This window comes from Camelina sativa, chromosome 17, assembly GCF_000633955.1.
Source record: "Camelina sativa cultivar DH55 chromosome 17, Cs, whole genome shotgun sequence".
NCBI lineage: Eukaryota > Viridiplantae > Streptophyta > Magnoliopsida > Brassicales > Brassicaceae > Camelina > Camelina sativa.
The window spans coordinates 21,901,948-21,925,972 of NC_025701.1; the positions used below are offsets into that span (position 1 = coordinate 21,901,948).

The following is a 24,025-nucleotide window of genomic DNA, read 5'->3' on the forward strand; positions in this document are numbered from 1 at the left end:
CTTAGATTCTCAAATTGTGATGCCAACATATCCAACTTCATTCTCTTAACACTTGAAGTACCTTCAAACATATTCTCCAATGACTTCCACGCTTTCTGAGCTGATACACATTGAGAGATTAACTTGAAGTGGCTTGAATCAATAGCATTGTAAATAGCTGTCTTGGCTGTCGAATTGCAACTTGATAGCTTTTTCTCTTAAGCAGTCCACTTATCTCTGGGCCTAAGACTCTCAACCCGTTTATCATCCACAACTTTAGGAGGCTCCCAACCAAGCTCAATCGAATTCCAGCAATCTTCATCAAGGTTACTAATAAACGCTTGAATACGCACCTTCCAATATCTGTAATTCGTTGAATCAAGCAACAGTGGTCTTGACATAGACGTGCCTTCTCTGTATGAATTCATCTCAACTGATTCAAAGCTCTACCTTACTTCCTGAACTACCCTCACCCTTGATCTACCCGAAACAAGACTGAATCTCTATCGAGAACCCGCTCTGATACCACTTGTAAATGCGGATGAGGCAGTAATAAAGTGCAGAAAGTAAAGAACACAAGAACTTTGTTAACGATGTTTGGTTTTTCCTACTCCCCGGGACCACGTCCAGATTTCGATTCCACTAGAACAAGAAAGCAAATACAACCTATTCGCAAACGCGTAAATCAAGCACAACCCTCTTAATTCACCGCTCCGTTTTATAACATGAAATCTTAAGGATAATTCTCTACCCTTAACTAGAATAACACCAAGCTTAGATTTAAACCAAGATAACCTAACCTTGGGCTAAACTCCCCCTGAGCCTAGACTTCAGATCTTCAACTCTCTTGAGGAACCTTCACACACACGTCACACCGACGAACAAAGAAGTTTGAACAACACAAGCAACAAACCGCGAAACTATGCCGCACACAATGAGAAAGCTCTCTAGGATTATTATCTTAGCTCTCTTGCTTCTCTAGGACGTGTCTAACACCTCCTTATATACCCATCAATACTTCCTAATCATCATGGGAGAAGATTTCCAAATCTCATAAGAAAAAAAACTTTTCTTTTTTGCTATTTTCCTTTTCCTTGTAAAACTCCAATTTAATCAACCAAAGAAATAGTAGTTTCCTCTTCAATTCACCCTCAAACCGTCCTTCAATAATTCCTTCTTAAACTTTCTAGAAACTTCTCACACAAATAAAACACCAACAATCTTGTATCACGTCTTGAATCACACAAACACTACTTCAGCCATCCAATACATCTTCATGTTATTCTTTTTTTTTGAACAACGAAATATACCCATTAGGCCTTAAAGGTTTAAGTTACAATATTCAGCCCAATAAGGGCCTCTTTTGCCAATGCATCGGGATGACGATTGAGGTTCCTGGGTACAAAGGAAAACGACGATACAAAAGATAGATTTGCTGATAACATTCAAAGAAGAATCCCATGAAGTTCCTTTGAGTGGAGCTTCCCATTGAGCGCTTTGACTAGCATCTGCGAGTCTGAGGCTAATTGAATGTTCTTGAGGTCCAATTAGACTGCAAGACATAGCGCGGCTAGTGTTGCCATAGCTTCGGCCATCAAGGTGAATGATACAGATAGAGCAGAGGACGAGCCTTCTCGGGTTACTTGTTCCTGTGAATTTCTAAAGATCCACCCAAATCCAGCACATATGTCACCCTTCCAAGCCGCATCAGTGAAACAGGTTAGAGCTTCGCTTGGTAATAGAGGTCTGTTTATGATTTGGGTTGCTATGGGATTCTTTCAATAGGGTTTTGGGCTGATTGCCATTCTTTTGCCCTCAGAAGAGCTAGCAGGATCGCCTCCTCCGGAGAGGTTTTCTGATTGTTGAAAACGAGGTTGTTGCTTCATTTTAGATAGGTTTTCGCTAGCTGTCTCAAATAATCGCATGCCTTTCTTTTTTTTTTTTTTTTTACAATTTACAAACATATACAAGCAAGCCTAGAATATATATACCAATACACAATTGAAAATCCACTCACTGGAAAAACCTTGATTTAGTCCAATCTAATATCTAACTGTCTCGATCTTCATCTTCGTTGTAGTTGAATGGTAATGGAACTGATTTGAATGCTCTGAACTTTCCAACGTTGTTTAAATGCTCATTCTCTAACCTATATATGTTCATAACCCAACAAAGCAAGAAAATTGAAAAAATGATCTTTGAGGAGCAAATAGTGATAGTTTCTTGGTTAAGAAGTTACCTGAAGAAATTCCAGATACCGCGTCGTATGATCTCAAGAATGGCAATAAGAGCAATCATTGTTTCTCTATGTAAGAAGGAGATATTGAAATCCAGCACAGTCTGCAACCAGGCCAACCTCAACACAACGTTTACGACCTACGAAGAGAGAAACAAAACTATAAAGAAATCCTAAATCAAGATTTATACTGTTCTATCAATATTTCTAGCTCTCACCATTGCAATGTAGTAGACGGATTTGTAAGGAACAAGAAGCTTCTCTCTCAACAAAGATTTAGATGGTCTATGAAGCAACCCCCAGTCATAAACAATGTCCCAATATGTACCGTAAAATGTTGCCAACGCCGAGAAAACAAAGGTAGCTATTATCCAGGCATTTCCTCTGTTAAGGCTATAAGCTGTTTTTAAGCAAACAGCGACAATGGTCAATAAATACTTGAGAGCATTGAAGCCTTGGCTTGAATCTTTCTCTTCGATTAATCTTCGAACACATTGAAGGAAACGTGACCAGTAAGGAATCACAGCGACGATAAAGTAGAATGTGCTGTATACATCGCTTGATTTGCAAGTGTTTTGCCTCTGCTTGAAGTCTCCCCAACCATAGTAACATATGTAAAACTCCAGACTCCTCAGTGCTTGAACCTGAAAAAGACGGTTCAAAAATAAGTTGAAACATTTTGAAAACGTATTACGCAATCATGAAAGTTAGGAAGAATGATATGAGAACACACAAACCTGGCTTGTTAATTGGTCTGCTAAGAAAAAGTCCGGAAGATTAACCTGCAATTTTGATGTGAACATATATATTGAGAAATGTATGGATGTTTTCACTTAGCGAAAGCAGATGACGTGCTTGAGTAAAATACCTTGTAGAGCGGCGCAACAATGCATCGGAATAGAACCATGAGGAAGAAGAAGCGGCTTGACCGATAAAATATGTTGAAGGGACATACAGAAATAGCTATCACCAGCTGAAGTACATTGTACATAAGAAATGTGTTACAACATTAATAACAGAATGATTTGAGATTCTTGTGGTTGTTATGATTAAACGAAAAAAAAAAAAAAAAACAGAACTTACAGCGACAACAAAAAGAGGAACAAGTTCAGTGTAGGTCTTGTAGTCATTAGTATTAGGATCCATCTCCATGTCAAGGTTTACTAGAACAGCGCAGAGAGCAAGCGTGCCGAGGCCAAAGCTTAGAAGCAGGACATGCCTGTAACCAAGCTCTGTTCCTTCTTTAAATTCAAATATAAACGGGTAATTCACTCGATATCGCTTCCAAAAGTATATGTTTGAAGCATACATGATCATGTGCAGAACCACAAATGCAAATAAACTGAAAAAAAAAAAAAATACAGTTTAAGAAACATTCTTGTCAGTAAGAAACAATTTGAGAGCAATCTATATATGTTTTGGTTTGAACCTGTATAGAGGGAACATTGTTTCCATGTAGATTTTTTGTCCCTCTGCACCCATTATATTACGAGCATGAACAAACATGCCCAGAGCAGTCAGTAGAGAGACTGTGCAACCGACGAAAAAGCCTGAGAAGAATAACATAGTGTAAGGATTTTGACTAATTCATCATGAACTACTGTTTAAAAACTCGATTTCAATAGGGATGTATATTTTTAGTTACCGGTGGAAAACGTTATTCGATGTCTTTCTTTCGTCACTTTTGGTCTTAAGAGATTCATTCCTTTGCTTCGATTTGAACTTGCGAAATGCTCGACGAAAATAGACTCAACTCTCAACATAAGCTTGTTGATCTGTTAAAGGGTTCGATTTTAAGTTTGCAGTTATATTGAAACTAAATAATAAGTTTTTTTGTAGAGATATTGTGTTAACCTCATCAGAGCTCGTGAGGTAGGACTTATCTACCATCTCCATGTATAGTTTTGCTGCATTTCTTGAACCAATCTGATTGAAAATAAATAGCTATTAATAACATATTAATAAGTCTCAAAAAACCTATATTTTTTCTTTTCTTAATCCAAGTATGTTACCTTATCATACTTCTTCATGATCTTGGAAATCGCTAAAGTGTTCAAGAAGCTGAATTAATCAAGAACAGAGCATAGGTTAAATCAAACAATCTTTTTAAACTTGTTTTTGTACCCTAAGAAACAACAGCATACAGTACCTGTAATTCTTGAGATGTCGAAGCTTGCGATAAAAGTCGACAAAGACATCCTTGAGCCTTTCCTCTATTTTCTTGAGATTCTCTCTTGTGAATTTGAGCTCTTCCTGGTTAGGGAGCTTGAGGACGTTTCTAATTGTGGACAGAGGAGTTTCCTGATTTTTGTTTAATCTGATATGGTCAAGAACACTTAACGCCTCTGGTACACGTTCTTTCGTTGAATCTCCACCGCTGGATCCATTTTCCTCTATTTTGATTCCCATCTCTTCAGCTAATGTCTTCCCTTCAAAGTCAAACATACACACAGACAAAAATTATTCAAACAGTGTGTCCTTTCAGACTAAACCAGTAACAAAACAATCTCTGAAAACTCACTGCGTTTCTTCGAATCCAAGGCATTGATATCGACTGATACGGTTTCAGAGCAGCTCAAAAGAGAAGAAGGTTGATCGAGTTTGATTCTGAAAGCAATCAGTGCATCCATTTGTCTGTTCAAAACCACTGCTTCCTTCACCAACTCCTCCACTTTAGACCGGTAAAAATGGTTTACTTTATCAAACTCGAGATCTAGGGTTTTGAAGAACACAAGCTCTGACTCTCTCCCTTCTTCCGCAACTTTCAAGATGGTCGTCTCGTATTTCTCAAACCCGTCATCCCCAGTCGTTGCATGAACCAAAATGTCGTGGTTTTCGATATCCCGAGACGAGGAGGCGCGGCTGTACCGCTTTGTCAGGCCACTGAAGTTGCGGCGACCAGATAGCTTGTGTTTCAAGTCACCTTGTGTCTCTGATCTTTTCTTCGAAGTTTGGATTTCTCGAAGAATGGTTTTGAGACAAGCATAATCCATGTAAGCTTGTTGCCATTCTGGAACCATCTGTGCGACATACTCTTTTCCAAACTTCATATTTGGTTTCTTCTTTAGATTCTCTGTAGAATTCAAGAATCCAGATTAACTTTAAAGCCTACTTTTATTTCTCTCAATTGGCCAATCATGAAAAACTCGGAGTCTACATATAACGCGTTACCTATCTATACAGCATATATATAGTTTTAGTTTGACATCAGAAAAATCAAAAGAGTTGAATTGAAATTGAAAAAGACATCTGGTGTGGTTGGCTCTTGGCTGGACAACTTGTTTTCTTTTTGATTCTTCTTCCTTTTTTTTTTTATAATAAACTGAATGGACAGAATGTTTTTCACTAAAGAAGATATTTGTTCGGAGTGACGACGAAAATGAATAATTGCTTGATAACGCATGCACGAAAAGTATTCCCTCTAAATTAATTAGAGAGTGGTTGTTTTCAAAAGTAACTATAGAGTGGTTGGCCGGGCCTTGTAATATTAAACCATGTAAGCACAATTTATCAAAACAGGTAGACGGTAGTTACACTATTATGTGGGGCGTTCAGACATTATGTTCGGTTCTTGTTGGGTGTCTATTCTTTTCCGATTCTTTTTTTTTTTTGTCAAAACCCATAAGAGGGAATTTTGATTAAACCGGAATCATAATTGTTGAGTTACAAACCGGTTGAATAGCTAATTTAGCCAGTTCATCAGCCCGACGGTTGAGTTTACGTACGATTAACATACAAGAAATAAATTTCATCAAAAAAAAAAGATAGAACTAAGATATCGTGGAGAATCCCGTAGAGCTACATTTGGCGCTGATGCTTGGTTCGGAACAGAGCCGTCTCTAAGTAAATAAAGGCCACAATCAAATTAAAATAAAAGGGCTATTTTGCTAATAGTAAGACTCGAACCCATGCACTCATTCCAACTAACATAGACAAATGCCACTAGACTAAACACATTTTTTGGAAAACAAGGCCGAAAATTGTATATAAAATACACAGCATAAAATAAGGCCACAAGCTCATGCTTCATGAGCTTGGCCTTTGGGCCGGTTCTGGTTCGGAATATCCAAAGATCAGGAATAATCAGTAAAAACCCATCCAAAACCCACATCCTGAGACTTTGTTCTCCATGCTGCATCTGTGAAACAAGAAATAGTGTCCAGTCCGAGATCTGGCAGTTGGGGTTCTCGTTGGGGTTCATTAGGCGGGGATTGCGGTAATTGAGCAGCGATCCACTCGCGAGCACTGGTGATTGCCTGAGATACGATCTCCTGGGGTAAGGTTTGCTTTTGTTCAAATATCTTTTTATTTCGAGAAGTCCAAATATTCCAGAGTATCCAAGGGGCCAAAGGCTCCAAACCAATACCCACTGGTGGCAGGTTGATTCCTGAATTTACTAACTCAAGTCCCATTTGTAGGTTGGTGATTCCGATTCTTTTGTTTCTAATCTTTACGAACAGACACAAAAAGAAATTGTGGTTCGGTTTCAGTTTGGATAGTTAATTCAAGAACCGATTAGGAAACAAAATATTTGGATTTTCAGTTATGGTTTTAAACTAACCAAAGAATTTAAGGTATATATATATATATATATATATATATATATATATCTATATACACATTTTTTAAGTACATTTTGGGTTCTACCCTTTTATTTGTACTTATTTACAAAGTTAATCCCTAAAAAAATTTCAAAAATAGCATTAGTTCAGATTTTGTTTTCTAAATATTTTACATACCATTCCAACTAAAAAATACAGCATAATCAATATAAAAACATAAATTATAATATATTTAACCACACATTCTATTTTGTATTGAACATATTCTATCTCTGAATCATTTCCAAACAAAGAAAACAACAATTTGAATCTATTTTGTTTTCCAAAACATGTGAGCTTTGATTCTTAACGTAAGAAGAATTTCGATTCACATTTATTCAAATATTATAATTCATATATATAAACTTAAATAAAATTTTAAAATATTACGAATATATAAAATTAAAATATTTTAAAATACTATATAATATGGTTATATAGTAGATAGGTTAAAAATAAGACATGTTGGAATTAATAAAATATCATTAAATTTGTGATAACACGGGTTAAATTCTCATTTTATTATTTGTCAACACTATTAATAGTAGAATATTTGACATATTAAAATTAAGGTGATTTAACTAAGATTTTGTAAAATAATTAAATCATTAGGAAAAATATGACTTAATCATAGCGTATAAATGACTTACTATGTATTTAAATCCCTTATTTTTGTTATAATAATTAAAAATTAAAATAGAATCTTAAACACTAAACAAAACAAACTAAATATAAAAACAAATGGTTATGAAGTATATTGCGGGTTAAATAATTAATATAAACATTTAGCCGCACAAATGGTCGGAAAATTTTATTATTTCTCTATTTAGAAAACATCCAATATTTAACAAACAAATACAATACAAAATATAAATTATAATAAATATTATATTTATGTGGTGTGCCGCGGATTAAAATATAGTTTTTGAAGTATTTCAAATATTTTATATATTTATTTGTAATTTTGGTTTCGGTCCATTCGTTTCTAATTTGGTTAGAGTATTAGCCATGTTCTTTTTGTTAATCGTCGCGATCACATTAGAGACACAAAGCTAAATGAAAAAAAAAAAGAGTTGAAAGTTAGAAAAGAGAGTAGAGAATCACTGAGACATATCTAAAGTTAAAGAAAAGAGATAAAATCGAAATAGTCATTGCGACAGACCTGAATGAGGGGAAAAAGGGAAACGAAGGAGAAGCAAAGGCGTTTTCTAAAAAAAAAAAAAAAAAAAAAAAAAAAACGGCCTTTTCTGGATCGTTCAGAGTGGTGGCTGTGTTTCTTCTCTGGACAGGACCGTTTTCTACTATTCTCATAACTTTCATATATTCGATTTAAAAATAACTAATCTTTTTAGATAAATAATCAAATTTTAAAATTATTTGGGATATCGAGTCCAGTTCAGTTCTCTTTTCTTATATCTAGAGTTTAAAATCCAAATATTTATGTTAATTTTGCTTTGGTTCGAGTCCTTTTCTCCAGTTTGGATATTTTGTCCAGAGCTAATGTGGATGACACACTCACTAATCATAGTGATCAATTCACTGGATAATATATGGATAGCCATGTATTTATTGATACGATACATTATTGATGTGGTCCATTCCATTGTTCACGGTCGTGTACGTTGTTTGACAATACATCATCTACAATACCAAATTTTTTTCTAACTTTTAAAGTTTATTAATTTTTTTCTAACTTTTAAGTTTTACTAGGTTAGATCCGCGCTATGCTGCGGATACATTTTATAACTATTTTTAGATTTTTTAGATATGTTGAATTATTGAAAATATAATTTTTAAATTTTTTGATTAACTGTAAAACTATGCTTTATACAATAATAAGATAGAAACATGCATTGGGGCTTAAAATAAAAAATGTCTTTTCTCTCTCGTGGCAATCGGGAAGGCGATTCCCGTTTCCTTAAACGCCGACGATCAATTGATTCAATTCCTATTGATGAGAGTATCTTTCCGACAAAACAGACTGTTATTGGTTTGGATTTTGACGGTTGTTGTCTGCGACAGATAACTGTTAGCAGTTATGTATCCTTGATTATATCGAGGGATAACTGTCAACGAAAACCGCCATGGTCAATCTTATATAAATTCAGTGAGTCGGGATTGTTTTCTGTTACAATACTTTCATCCGCTTGTGTCCGTCAAAATTCAACACTATCTGGGTGTCTCAAAATGAGTGATAACGTACGGAAGTCTTTACAAAACCTTGATTTGGGGATCAATGATTCCCCAATCGTGTTACCGGATGAGTTATGTGGAAGGGTCGTTAATGAGACCGCTTCTCGCTAATTGTTTGCGTTGTGAATCAAAGAAGCAAAACTTTAGGGCGATAGTTGGTCAGATGCCAAAGATCTGGGGGTTCGCTAATGCGTGTCGTGGGAGGATTCTCGGCGAGGGCAGAGCATTATTTATGTTCAAAACAGAGGAAGCCCTGAACTAGGTCCTCCGGCGTGGTCCATGGGCTTTCAACGACTGGATGCTGACGGTTCATAGATGGTATCCCAATATCTCTGAAGCGGAAACAAAGGTGATTCATTTCTGGATCCAAGTACGAGGAATTCCAATCCAATTTCTCAATTCTGCCATGGTTAACTATATAGGGAATCAATTGGGTAATGTTGCAAATGTGGATTTTGATGAGAATGCTAATCTTGTCGAGTTTGTGAGAATATGTGTGAATTGGAATGTTGATACGCCTCTAAGGTTTCAAAGAAATTTCCAATTTGGTGGTATCAATGACAACACCATTCTGAAGTTTAAGTATGAAAGGCTCCGCAACTTCTGTTCAAAATGTGGTGCCTTAACACATGATGGTAAAGAATGCCCTTTGTCCTTTGACAATGATGGTATTGATGGTCACGGGGATGATGGTGGTCACAATGGTGATGAAGAGTATGATCCAGATGATTATGATCATCATGAGGAGCGTGATTACCAGAATAACCTCGATGAAGCAGACACAGACACGAACACACTTGAAACCATCGCTCCAGACACGAACACACTTGAAACCATCGCTCCGGATGGTGAGATCCCTGGTGTTGGTCCCTTGAAGACAAACAAAGAATTCATCATTTCTGAATCAGATGATGATTCCTCCCCAATCCTGTTTGAGGATACGGAACTTACGGCTTAAAGACTACAATACATCTACATGAAGTATGCTAAAGGGAAAGAAGTGGTGACCCTATCTGTGAGAACTGAAATCAAGTTTCTCCTTCCGAAGTGATTTGAATGCGGAGGAGCTTATCACCGTTTAATAGTTCCAAACTGAATTCAGAGAGAGTTTTGAGAATTTGTACTGTATTGCTTGTTTTAGAAAAAATGTTCGATCCTTACAAAAGACTCCCCCCTTACATATTTATACCGACCAATTTATTACCTAATTAATGCATAATTAAAAGGGCAATATTTGCGTATCCTAATTAATCGTCTTGAATGCGGGAATCTTTGACCAAGCCCGAACTGCGAGCTGACCAACGCAAAGCATCTCCGCGCTCTCTTCCTTTCTCCGGGCCTGATGGGCCGATCAGTAATACCCTCTTGGCCCATTAGACGTGCCCGGTCTAGGCCCTTTGCCTATTGCCCGAGATGACAGATCGTGGGTACAACAGTTGCCCCCCAAGTCTCCCGAGCTGAGCAGTTCGGGGGACTTTAGACCTTCAAGCGATCAATTTCGGGAAACTGAATATTCTCCATATCTCCACGATTTGATCGTGGTGATGATGAGATTTACCTTCCCGAACAAGCCTTGAGGCCCACTAGGTGGCGTGTTAGCTATAAGAGAGAGAGAAAGCGGTGCGAGACCTTTCACTTCCCCAGGCAATCATTGCTCCCGGCTCCGTGTATAGAGGTAACCTCACCCGACTTCTCCCTTCCACTTTTAATTCTCAGTTTTTCTCTTCTTTTTGCTCTGCGATTTCTCTCTTCTCCTGTTAGTTTCTTTTCTTTCGCCGGAAAGTTCTTCAACTTCCCTCCTCTTCTCACACATATTACTCGAAAGATATGTCTCCCCCGAAATTATCATCGGGTAAAGCCACGAAACGTTTGATTCCGGGCGTTTATGGCCCTCACCAGCCATCAATTCTCTCGGCGGAGAATATAGCCGAGATTAGAGGGTCCACTGGGATTCCATCGGAGATCGAGATTAGGTTCCCGGAGGCTCACGAGTCCCCGGAGAGTCCTCCCCCAGGGTATTGCTGCGCGTTTGAGATATTCTTCTCTGCGTGCGGTCTGTCGTTTCCCCTCCCCGAACTCATCGTAAAGATGATGTTCAAACTGGGCTTCGCTATCCCCCAGATGTGCCCGAACGTCATCCGAACCATCATGTGTCTTCAAACTCTGGGGGAAGAGTTTGACTACAAACTATCCCTAGCCGACTTTCTTCAAGTGTACACGGTGAAGACAGGTCACACCAAGGGCATGCTCTACGTAAGTCCGCTTTCCGGACTGAAGGTCTTCGACGACCTTCCTGAGAAGGATGAGAAGTGGTGGAAGTCTTACGTTTTCTTCCCAGTCAACGAGCTCACTTTTGGCCACCTCGCAAGTTCACACATATCGAAGTGGACTTCGAAAATCGGTAGAATGGAGTTTCTTGCTAGGTCCAAGTTAAGTGTTGTTTTGACTTTCCGTCTCACCTTTTAATTGTTTCTTTTTCAGATCACTTCGAACGCGGATTGCTTTGCCCCACATTCGCGGAGTTCTTCTCGAGGTTCTGCAGCCAGGGACAGATCGCTTGGGATTCTTTCTCCTGCGAAAGGATTAGAGAGTCCACGGGAGGCTCGGAAAGTGTTCTCTCGTCTGTTCTGTCCCCTTGAGCGTTTCGGAAATGAATTACAGGGAAGAAAGGGCATGCCGAGCTGCCGAAAAAGAGGCAAAGAAACAGATGGCGGTGGCCCTTGCCGAAGGCAAAGCTCGCATTTCTAACAAGAATTCCTCCGGCTCCTCCGTTCCCGAGGTAAGCGGAACTTGCGCGCCCCCAACTGGCTCCTCCGAGCTCCATACGGAATCTACCGAGGCTCCGGCTGGCCCGTTGGTGCCTTCCGTGATCATCATCGCTGACTCTAGCGACGAGCCGCGGGAGGTCGCGGCCTCTCCCCCCGCTGACGAAGAAGGCCCCTGCTGAGGTCAGTTCTCAGCAAGCTGACTCATCGAAAAAGAGAAAGGAACCCGAGACTTCCTCCTCTTCTCGTGAGAAAAGCCGAGCCCGGACTGGCTCATTAGGAGATGAGCGGAGTAAGTCCAGCTCGAGAGACAGGGGTCTTTCCTCGGAGAGGAGATCCAAGGAGGCCCCAGCTTCCAAAGAGTCCGGGGACTCCTCCGGAAGACTTCTCCTGAAGGATCAACGTCCTTCTACTCGAGGTAACGTTTTTCCGAGGTGCTATGAATTTGATGCTATCATTGTTTTTGATAATTTGACAACTAAAACGGCTTCGTTTGAATCCTTCAGCTCCCCCTGTGTCCCCAGCTGATCTAATGAGGAGCTACGTCCGGCCCGGAGTTAGGATCCCGGCGTTCGCTGATATGTCCGAGGTTAACCGCGCGAACTTCTTTCGCTTCGCGGACAAAATCGGCGAGGTATACGTCCTTCTTGTTTTGATTTGTTTTTTTTTGCTCATTTTTGTCGCTTAACACGCTATCTTTCCCAGCTAATGATCGAGTTTAACTCCTCGGTGGCATCCTACGAGGATCAACTGTTCGCCTCCCCCTTGTCTTCCGAAGTAAATCTCCTTCAAGAAAGGATTGCTGACCTGGAAGCTCAGGTAAAGGAGTATGCCAGACTGGAGGCCGAGAATGCTGACACCATGGCGAAAGCCGAGCGAATCCGAGCTCGGATGAAGAAGGCTGAGGTAGAGGTGCTCGACCTCGGGGTTGCTAATGAAGACCTTCGAGACAAGCTGAAGAAGGCGGGGGACCTTTACTTCGAGGCGGCGGAGGACGCCAAGGCAGCAAAAAACAGATTGCACGAGATCGAACTCCGCAATCAGCTACTCGAAGCTGGCAACAGCTGCGAGATTGAGAGGGTGCGGAAGGAGGAGAGGCAGGCGATGAGGCAAACTCTCCGCCCCTTGGTTGAGGAGGTGAGGGTCACTTTCGAGGAGAGGGAGAAGCTAGCTCCGTTCCAGATCCGGGCCACCGAGATCAGGGCTAACCGGATGCTGGTCGAGGAGATCTCTAGGGGCGAGATCCAAGACATGGAGGCCAAGCTCGGACTCCTGAAAACTGACGAGGAGGAAGCCGACGAAAAGGTTTCAAAGATAACTCCCCGTGATCTCTACCTTGCTGCATTCTCAGACCTTTTGGCGGATGCGCTCGATCTCTTGTGCAGCGATCACCCGCTTAGCGTCACAATCGACGAGTCTGGCACTAACCTCGGGCAAATCTCGAATCAGGGGATGGACGATTATCTGGCGAACACCAGGTCGGAAGGGGAGCTTGCAGAGATGGGCTTGGCCCTTTCCGAAGCGGCGTCTGAACCTGCCCTTCCGAATTTATAGTTTCTATTTTGGGGTTGTTTTGGCACGGGTTGCCCCCCTGTTTTGTAGTATTTATTTTTAGACTTGCTTCGGAGTATTTTGATCGTGGTGACCACTCCGTATGAAAAATTCTTTCTTTTTTTTTTTTGCCATCTGAAATACGAACTTAATTTCCGCAATCTTTGGTTTGAAAAGATGTTATGAGCAGAAATGAACACGAAGTGAGAACTTCGGTTTAAAAGTTCGAAAAAATGACACCCCAACTTTAGTAATTAAAGCCGAGTACGAAGTGATTACCTCAGTTTATATTAGAATTTTGCAAAACTAAGCTTCGACTTTAATAAGTAAAGCTAAGTACGAAGTGAGAACTTCGGTTTTGGTTAGAGTTTTGCAAAACTAAGCTTTGGCTTAAAGTAAAGCTGAATACGAAGTGAGGACTTCGGTTTAGACTTGCGAAGTTGAACCTCGGCTTTAAATGATATATGCGAAGTCAGACTTCGGCTTTTAATGATATATGCGAAGTTGGACTTCGGCTTGTTGTTTTTAACCGTTATTAATAAAAAAAGTTTAAGAAAACTTTAAATTTTATTAATATGGATAGCTGGACCCGAAGTGGGCTGCCTACGTACCCTTATCGGGATCAAGCTAAACATAGTTCGATACAAAAAGATTAACTGTAAAAGAGTTTAAGGTGTAAGGAATTCCAGGACCTCGGGACTGGTGTTCCTTCTGAATCCTCGAGCTGATATACTCCATTTCGCACTTCGCGAGTAATTCTGTACGGTCCTTCCCAGTTAATTCCCAGTTTTCCTGCATTGAGCTCCTCGGTGTTCTTGTAGACTTTTCGGAGGACTAAGTCACCAACTGCCAAGGGCCTACTTCGGATTTTGGAGTTATAGTACCGAGCTACTGTGTTCTGGTAATTCTAGATCCGAACCAAGGCCTGATCCCGACGCTCCTTGATTGTATCGAGAGTATCCTGTAAGAATTCCTCATTCTCCTCAGCTTGGAGTGGGTTTAGCGAGGTACAGACTCCGGGCACTTCTATATCGGCTGGGACTATGGCATCGACTCCGTAAACCAGGGAGAAAGGTGTCTCATTAGTGGCCCGACGAGGTGTTGTTCGGATCGCCCAGAGGACGCCCTACAGTTCGTCCGGCCAGCGCCCCTTACGAGCATCGAGCCGTTTCTTCAAGTTGGCAAGTATGACCTTATTCATCGCCTCGGCTTGCCCATTACCTTGCGGGTAACGAGGAGTTGATTTATTGAGTCGAATTTTCCACTTCGCGCAGAACTCTTCGAACTTCGAGGAGATGAACTGTGGACCATTGTCCGTGATGATTTCACAAGGGACGCCGTAGCAATAGATTATGTTCTTAAGCACGAACTGTTCCACTTCGTCACTTGTTACTTTCGTATAGGCTGCCGCTTCTACCCACTTGGAGAAATAGTCAGTAAGAGCGAGCACGTACTGAACTCCTCCTGGTCCTCGATGTAATGGACCAATGATATCCATAGACCACCTCATGAATGGGTAAGATGCGGACAAAGAAGACAGGAGCTCAGTAGGTTGATGAATTGACGGGGCGTGCTTTTGACACTTCTCACAAGTTCGAGAATATTTTTCGCAGTCCGTGACCATGGTGGGCCAGAAGTAACCTTGCCTTTTAATTTTGAAAGCCAGAGTCCGACCTCCAGAGTGATTTCCATTGGGACCATCGTGAACAGCTCGCATTAGCATCGCGGGCTCTTTACCAGCCACGCATGTTAAATAAGGACCAGCTACAATTCGGCGTAGAAGTACTCCGTTGTGAACGCAATATCGCGCACTGACAACCTTGAGTTTCCTGGCTGCCCATTTGTCAGCTGGGAGTTCCCCTTTTTACAAGTAAGCCCAGATCGGGTTCCGCCAGTCGCTTGCCCCCCAGCTGTTAGAATTCGCACTGCTCAAAGTAGTATGTGGGATAACAGCTTGATTGTCAACAGGTGAGCTCGACGATTCCGGAGTTTGACTCGCGTCTAGCTCTGCCAGAGGCGGGTGAACTTCCATCGGAGTAGCCATAACGGGGGCCGGATCCTCCGATGGTAAAGAGTCTGCAGCCGCCTTGCGAGCTGCCTCCTCAACAGCCAACTGTTTTTCCATCGTCCGGGTGACGACGTTTGAGCTTTCAAAATCCTCGAACTTAGCGACTAACTCCTGAGCTGTGGACAGATAAGCCTCCATACGACCATCCTTTGTCTCGTACTCCCCCAAGAACTGGTTGGTGACCAGCTACGAATCGCAAAAAGCTCAGAGTCGTCAGACACCAATCCCTACTGCGAGGCGTAAACAAGCAAGGAAGGCTTCATACTCGGCTTCGTTGTTTGACGCGCTGAAAGCCAAACGAAATTACTGCTCGATCACTTCGCCAGTAGGAGAAGTGAGGCGGACCCCAATTCCTGCTCCCGATCTGGAAGAAGCGCCATCAACATACAACTTCCATGGGACTTCAACATTGTTGCTAACCGAAGAGGCTAGTGGGAGTTCGATCAAAAAATCAGCCAGCACTTGCGCCTTAGCACAGGTTCGTGTCCGGAACTCGATGTCGTATTCACTCAACTCGACAGACCATTTAGCAAGTCTCCAGGACTGGCTCGGAGTATGTAATACCGTCCGAAGTGGTTGCGTCGTCAGGATTATGATTGTATGGGACTGGAAGTAAGGTCGCAGCTTTCTTGCCGAAGTGACTACTGCTAGGGCCAATTTCTCCATCATAAGGTACCTGGACTCTGCCCCAGTAAACGACTTACTGATATAGAAAATTGGTCGCTGCTCCCCCCTTTCCTCACGAACCAAGACTCCGCTGACTGCACTGTCCGAGACGGCTACGTAAAGAAAGAGCGGCTCACCAAACTCGGGCTTAGCCAAGACCGGCGGTTCAGACAGATGGGCTTTGAGCTGAGCGAACGCCTCTTCGCACTTCGCATCCCATAAGAAATTTTTTCCCCCTTTTCGCAACAGCTGGTAGAACGGGAGGCATTTGTCCGTAGATCGAGAGATGAAGCGGTTGAGGGCTGCGATCCGTCCGTTAAGGCGTTGCACTTCGCGTAAAGTCCTAGGAGAACTCATAGACAAGAAAGCGTTAATCTGCCTCGGATTCGCTTCGATTCCTCTTTCTATGACGATATACCCCAGAAACTCCCCTGATGGGACTGCAAAGGTGCATTTCGTGGGGTTAAGCTTCATCCCGAACTGATTCAGGATGTCGAAGCAAACTTTCTGATCCGCAAGATGCGAGCTGGCTTCCATTGACTTTACCAGCATGTCATCGATGTAGACTTCCATGGTCTTTCCGCGCTGGGGCTCGAACATTCGATTTACCAGTCTCTGGTAAGTTGCTCCCGCATTCTTTAACCCAAAAGGCATCACCTTGTAACAGTAAATCCCGCGGTCTGTAATGAATGCAGTCTTCTCCTGGTCGTCTGGGTTCATAAGGATTTGGTTGTAGCCGGAGAAAGCATCCATGAAGGACATCAGCTCGTGACCCAAGGTGGATTCAACTAGCCGGTCGATGTGCGGAAGTGGAAAGCTATCCTTGGGGCACGCCTTATTCAGGTCGGTGAAATCAACGCAGACTCGTGACTTTCCATTTTCGTTTTGACTACCACTGTGTTTGCGAGCCACTCAGGGTACTTTACTTTGCGTATCTGTCCCGCCTTCAGTAAACGTTCAACCTCTTTGTTAACGATTTCAGCTCGCTCAGGACCCAGCTTCCTTCCCTTCTGCTTTACAGGTCGGAACGTCGGGTCCACATTCAGCTCATGGGAGATAACTTCTGGACTGATATCGGGCATCTCGTCTACGGACCACGCGAAGGTGGCCATACTTTCCTTTAGGAAGGTTATCAGACTGGTGCGGACCTCGCTATCCAAACCCACTCCGATCTTGATTTCTTGATCCGGAAACTTATCATTGATGAAAATGGACTCAGTGAGGTCACCTTTTAACTGCTTCCGAACTGAATTCTTCGGGACCTCGAGCTGTGGTTGCTATTGGACCAGGAGCTTGTGACTTGCGAGGTAACAGCTCCTTGCAGTCCTTTGGCTTCCTAGAACCTCCCGGACTCCTTGCGAGGTCGGAAATTTGACGCACTGATGGTACGTCAAGGCTACTGCCTTCATCTGGTAGAGCCAGGGAGTCCCCAAGATAATATTATAGGCCGCAGGTCGGTCGAAGACCGTGAACTCCACCATTTTGGCCACTCCTTGAGTAGACACCGGTAGTGTAATCGTGCCCAAGGACATTGACGTCTCGCTAGTGAACGAGACCAAAGGTGAGGGCGGTCCTACGATGTGTTCTTTCCCGATACCCATTTTAGCAAGCGTCTCGAGGAAAATCAAGTCTACCGAACTCCCAGTGTCGATTAGGATTCGGCAGACTTCGTGGTTCACCATGTCAAGTGAAATGACGAGTGTGTCATCGTGCGGAGTGTCCAGAAACTTCAGGTAGATCACTTGCTGCAACCTTAGCTCGCTTTGGCTGGGGGCTGGTAAGCTTCCGCTGATGGTCTTTGATCGCAGTGATAGAGTTCCGAAAGAGGCGCGATCCCCCCATTATCACGTCGATTCTTTTCTTAGGGGTTTCATTGCCATCGAACTGCTTTGGTTCATTGAGGGTGGAGCATCTTCGTCCACCTCGGGAGTCGCTTTCTGCTCCAACTCCTTGATTGTTACATTTGGCATTTCTCCTGCCACGTACTTTTCTGCGAGGAGGTGCATCAGCTTCTTGCAGTCACGAGTGGAATGACTGTTGGTTTTGTGGAGCTCGCAGTATGTGTCCTCATCTCGGACCCACTTGTTACTTGGGAGTACACCACTCTTGGAGCGAGGTGAGAATGGAGGTTTGGACGGTGAATTCTTTGGAGAATTCTTTTTAGGAGACTGGGTGACTGCGAACGTGCTCAGCCCGGACTTCGGAGTCGTAGGCGGAGTCTTTTTGGCGGGCGCTTCGAACCGTGGTTTTCCTGTAGGCGGAGCGCTTTGTTTTTGCGCCGCGGCGATTTTGTCTTCCTCTGCGATTATCCAGTTCGATGCCCGGTGTAAGGCGTCCTGAATGGTTGGGAACCGATTCACGGAAAACTCTTCGCGGAAGCGAGATTCGTGCCAGAGGCCATTCTTAAGCGCGGCCAGGGCTGTGGAGTCCGAGAGTCCTGGAATATTGACTTGGATCTCCTTGAACTTTGTTATGTAAGACCGGAGAGGCTCTCCAGCCTTTTGGCTTAAGTTCCAAAGCTGAGCATCTGTCACCGCGGTTTCGATTAAGCTAGAATACTGCTTGACGAACGAGGTTGACAGCTCGGTGAAATTTGTTATGGAGCCGGCTGCTAAAGACGCGAACCAAAGCAGTACCGGTCCACAAAACGTCTCTGCGAACAGCTTGCAGTACCCAGCGTCTGCTTCGTGGGGCTCGAGGTCCACCCGGCTAGCTGTCAACAAGAAAGTCTTGAGATGATTGGTCGGATCTCCTTTTCCTTCGTAGCTCGAGAATTTAATTTTGCCAGTATCTTTGGTGCGGACTCGGGCTATTTGATCGGAAAAAGGAGTTCGCCTCGACTCCTCGATCACTCGAAAGATATCCGGAGCCAAAGTGGTTGCACTGTGCATCACAGACCGCATGTCCCGGATTTCACTCTGCATGCGGAAGATCTCGGGATTGGTAACATACCCCGGAGTCGAAGTGTTTCCATCCACAGGGAGAGGAAGACGGACTGGGACCTCGGAAGATCTGGGACACCGGGCACCGGGCTGCACCGGAGTGTAGCCGTCGCCAACCAGCGGTGGTGCTGTTTGCGTATTGATTTGAGGTGGGAAAGAATCTCCCGGAGTGACATTCGTTGCGGCCACCTGCGAGGTGGAAGGTGGAGTTACACCGGAAAAATCCAAAGCACGTCGTCGTGGGTTTTGGTCGGAAGACAGGAGATCAACCCGATCGGCGTACGCGCGGTGGGAGGCTGAGAGTTCGGCTACGGACGTCATGACTTCCTCCAAACGGGTGGAGACGTGTCCCTCCAAGCTGTCAAAACGTTCGGTAAGAGCGTCGGAGGCGGCTTGCTGACGATCGGACTTCTCAGACAAGTCCTGCAAGAGCTTCTGGATCACCTCCAGGGATGCCTGATTGGGAGAGTCGATTGCCATAGCGGTGGTTGTGTGAGGTAGATTTGTATATGAGACCGGAACTAAAGAGAGTCAGGTGATAACTCCCCTCCTTCAAGCGCCAAATGTGAGAACTGAAATCAAGTTTCTCCTTCCGAAGTGATTTGAATGCGGAGGAGCTTATCACCGTTTAATAGTTCCGAACTGAATTGGGAGAGAGTTTTGAGAATTTGTACTGTATTGCTTGTTTTAGAAAAAATGTTTGATCCTTACAAAAGACTCCCCCCTTACATATTTATACCGACCAATTTATTACCTAATTAATGTATAATTAATAGGGCACGATTTGCGTATCCTAATTAATCATCTTGAATGCGGGAATCTTTGACCAAGCCCGAGCTGACCAACCCGAAGCATCTCCGTGCTCTCTCCCTTTCTCCGGGCCTGATGGGCCGATCAGTAATACGCTCTTGGCCCATTAGACGTGCCCGGCCTAGGCTTTTTGCCTATTGCCCGAGATGACAGATCGTGGGTACAACACTATCCTTTCCACCAAAGGGTTACACACAGAAGAGAACAAGAGATGACATGGAACAGTACTACCAGTAATAACACAACCCCCTCAAGGAAGGAGTGGAGGTTTAGCACTTATGTGGGCAAACGATGTTTCCTTATCATCTGTTTATCAAGATGAAAGGATAATTGATGTACACATTAAACATAATAATATTAGCTTCTATTTTTCGGGTGTGTATGGCCATCCTGTTCCAAGCCAAAGACATGTTCTTTGGGATCAATTAGAAGCTATCAATGAAACAAGATGTGATGCCTGGATGTTAGCAGGAGATTTTAATGAAATTTTAAACAATGAGGAGAAAGTAGGTGGACCTCCAAGGGAAGAATGGACATTCCGTAGGTTCAAATCAATGTTATCGAATTGTGATCTTTCTGATTTGAGGTCAAGAGGAGACAGATTTTCATGGGTAGGCGAAAGGCGAAATCAAACAATCAAATGCTGTCTTGACAGAGTATTGGTGAACTCTCAAATGACTGCGGCTTTTCCAACTGCAGAAACAGAGTTTCTCGATTTCAATGGTTCTGATCACAAACCATTGCTGATAAATCTTGATCCTATATCCTATGGTCCTCATAAACCTTTTCGATTTGATAAGCGCCTCACAAACATAACAGACTTTGATAAAGTTGTTGAGCAAGGATGGAATTTCTGTAAAAGCCAAGACTACCATAATATCTGTGACCAAATAACAAGATGTCGACAAGCTATGGCAAAGAGAAAACACACAGAAAATATAAATGGGGCCAAACGTATAGATCATTTGCAGACGGCTTTAAACAGAGCCATGTCAAGCTTAAATAGATCAGAGAGAAGGAAAATTTCAAGTCTACAGAGGAAGCTGAATACGGAATATAGGGATGAAGAGTATTATTGGAAAAACAAGAGCCGAAATCAATGGCTGACTCTTGGAGATCGTAATACTGCATATTTTCATGCTAGTACTAAGATAAGACATGCTAAAAATCATATCAAGAAAGTTCGAGATGGAATGCAAAATATAATTCAAGGGGACTATGAAATTGGTGCTCATGCACAACAATATTTCACCAACGCTTACACATCTAGTCGTATTCCAGTCTCTCCAATAGATTTGGTGACTTCCCTGCTACGGTAACTCCCGAGATAAATGCTGAGCTAACGAAAGCATTCTCAAGCGAAGAGATTTTTGCTGCCTTATCTTCATTGGAGATGACAAAGCTTTAGGACCAGATGGACTTACAGCTCGATTCTACAAACACTATTGGGGCACTATTGGGGCATTATTGGACCGGACATCATACATGAAGAGAGGGTTGAATCACACAAACATCTGTATGATTTCGAAAATAACAGACCCCATTACCCTGGCTGACTTTCGACCAATCGCATTATGTAATGTGATATACAAAATCATTTCAAAATGCTTAGTGAACAGATTAAAACAATACCTTGATTCCATAGTTTCTGATTCACAAGCTGCTTTTATTCCTGGTCGATTAATAACAGACAATGTTTTAATTACTCATGAGATTATGCATTCACTAAAATCAAGGAAACGAGTAGCACAAAACTATATGGCCATTAAAACTGATGTCACTAAAGCCTACAATCGTGTAGAATGGATTTTCCTCAAAGTTACATTGCGGTTATTTGGATTCAATGAGCAATGGATATCATGGATAATGGCTTCTGTTCGATCGGTCAGCTACTCTGTATTAATAAATGGATCACCACATGGCTTGATTATCCCTGAAAGAGGAATTCGACAGGGGGATCCCCTTTCCCCTTATCTACTCATTTTATGTGCTGACATTATGAGCCATTTAATCAGAACTAGAGTACAAAGTGGAGATATCAAAGGCGTTAAGATTGGTAATGGAGTCCCTGCGGTCAATCATCTGCAATTTGTAGATGATTCCTTGTTCTTCTGTCAAGCAAATACTAGAAATTGCAGAGCAATTAAGGAAGCCTTTGAGGTTTATGAATACTATTCTGGTCAGATGATAAACAAAGATAAATCAATGATCACATTTGGAGCACAGGTACATGGTCAGACCCAAGAACGTTTAAAGAAAATTCTTGACATACCAAATCATGGGGGTGGTGGAAAATATCTGGGCTTACCTGAACAGTTTGGTCGGAAAAAAGCAGAGATGTTTGATTATATAGTGGATAACGTTCGACAAAGAACTTCATCTTGGAGTACAAAAAGATTATCACAGGCTGGTAAAGAAATAATGCTCAAGTCTGTTGCCCTATCAATGCCCATATATTCCATGTCGTGTTTTAAGCTACCAACGAGTGTGATAACAGAGATAGATCAAATTCTACAAAAGTTTTGGTGGGAAAAGAGTAATAATGAGAGGGGAATCTCATGGGTAGCATGGCAAAGATTACAGTATTCTAAAGGAAAAGGGGGTTTAGGATTCAAAAATTTAGCTAAATTTAATGATGCCCTCCTTGCTAAGCAAGTATGGAGGTTGATACAGCACCCTGAATCCAGATTCGCAAAAATAATGAAGGCAAGATACTACCCTGATACACACATTTTAGAGGCTAAGAAAAGACCGTATCAATCATACGGATGGGCATCAATTTTAGAGGGACTAGCTATAATCAAAGCAGGCTATAAATACCAAATTGGTGATGGAACTTCAATTCAAGTAAATCTTGATAATGTTCTACCAACAGCACCCCCACAACCAATTCATAGTGTCTCGACAGATGATGATCTCAGAGTTTGTGACCTGATCGAAAATACAGGTTCCTACCGTTTTTGGAATGATGATAAACTTCTAGCACATATCCAACAGGAGGACCGTGACCAGCTTAGATCTCTGTATTTATCAAGTGTACCAAAACCTGACAAAATTGTTTGGCACTATAATAATTCGGGTGAATATTCTGTAAGATCAGGCTACTGGTTAAGTATGCAAAACCAATTACATTTGGATCATCCACCCATACCACACGGCTCTGTAATCTTGAAACAGAGGATCTGGAAACTAAATATTCTCCCTAAAGTGAAACATTTCCTTTGGCGAGTTCTTTCCAAAGCATTACCATCAATAACAAGACTGAATACACGAGGAAAGAATATTGATCCTGTTTGTCCAAGATGTTTCCAGGCTGATGAAACAATTAAACACATTTTATTCCAATACAGATACGCGAGACTAATATGGAGACAAGCACAAGTACCTATCGATATACTTTTGGACAGGAACTATGATAGTGAAACTATTATAACTGCTTTTTTAGATATCGACTGTACTGAAACTGTCAATTATACAACAAAGCTACTACCGCTCTGGTTACTTTGGCATATATGGAAGTCAAGAAACAGATTTATATTTGAAAATCTAACAGATCATCCAAATACCTTAATACAGAGAGCTCAAAATGATGTTCAAGATTGGATATCCTTTAACCCTCAAAAACCTTCAAGAGGAACACGAAATTTGCATGAAGTGATCAAATGGCAAAGACCTATGGAGACTTTATGGAAATGCAACTATGATGCTAGTTTCAATAATATCACAAATCAATCAAATGGAGGTTGGATAATACGAAATAAAGAAGGGATATCACAAGGGTGGGGTTCAGTACGTCTCGGAACAACAAGCTCGGCATTGGTAGCAGAAGCAAAGGCACTACTAATGGCTCTCCAACATTCATGGATTAAGGGCTTTACTTCAGTCTGCTTTGAAGGAGACTGTCAAATATTATACAAGATCCTCACCTCAAATTATATAGACATTTCAATTGAAGGGATAATACAGGATATTAAAATATGGGCATCATACTTCACATGTCTTGGGTTCAGCTTTACTAAGAGAGAGGGTAATCGAGTTGCTCATCTATTGGCACAATATGGATGTATAAATTGTAATTTTTACTTTGATTGTTTCCATCCTCCGGATTGGCTCTACAAACAGTTGTATTTGGATTATCATAATTCATCATCAATATAATTTATTTTCGACGAAAAAAAAAGAAAAATGCATTAATAAAATAAATATAGAGAAAT

The 24,025-nt window shown here is 42.1% G+C and overlaps 3 protein-coding genes across 4 annotated transcripts; 1 reads left to right on the top strand and 2 right to left on the bottom strand.

Moving 5' to 3' along the window:
• LOC104757839 (phosphate transporter PHO1 homolog 8-like) lies at positions 1,282-5,436 on the bottom strand. 2 transcript variants are annotated; one of them, XM_010480629.2, is made up of 12 exons: positions 4,737-4,891; positions 4,365-4,639; positions 4,228-4,276; positions 4,070-4,141; positions 3,861-3,990; positions 3,645-3,765; positions 3,299-3,557; positions 3,084-3,188; positions 2,953-2,997; positions 2,434-2,859; positions 2,219-2,355; positions 1,282-2,128 (listed from the first exon to the last, which is right to left on the bottom strand). In XM_010480629.2, the coding sequence occupies exons 1-12, from the start codon at positions 4,758-4,760 to the stop codon at positions 2,029-2,031; spliced, it is 1,743 nt and encodes a 580-aa protein (XP_010478931.1). In that variant the 5' UTR covers positions 4,761-4,891; the 3' UTR covers positions 1,282-2,028. The 2 variants fall into 2 exon arrangements, with proteins under 2 accessions (XP_010478931.1, XP_010478930.1); XM_010480628.2 differs by having other exon boundaries at positions 1,285-2,128; positions 4,365-4,644; positions 4,737-5,436.
• Positions 10,837-13,328, top strand: LOC109129932 (uncharacterized protein At3g60930, chloroplastic-like). Its single transcript, XM_019238978.1, has 6 exons — positions 10,837-11,377; positions 11,491-11,542; positions 11,671-11,788; positions 11,991-12,192; positions 12,281-12,408; positions 12,480-13,328. The coding sequence occupies exons 1-6, from the start codon at positions 10,837-10,839 to the stop codon at positions 13,326-13,328; spliced, it is 1,890 nt and encodes a 629-aa protein (XP_019094523.1).
• LOC104759712 lies at positions 14,452-16,821 on the bottom strand. Its single transcript, XM_010482609.1, has 3 exons — positions 15,712-16,821; positions 15,252-15,579; positions 14,452-15,185 (listed from the first exon to the last, which is right to left on the bottom strand). Exons 1-3 carry the CDS (start codon positions 16,819-16,821, stop codon positions 14,452-14,454), a joined length of 2,172 nt encoding a protein of 723 aa, XP_010480911.1.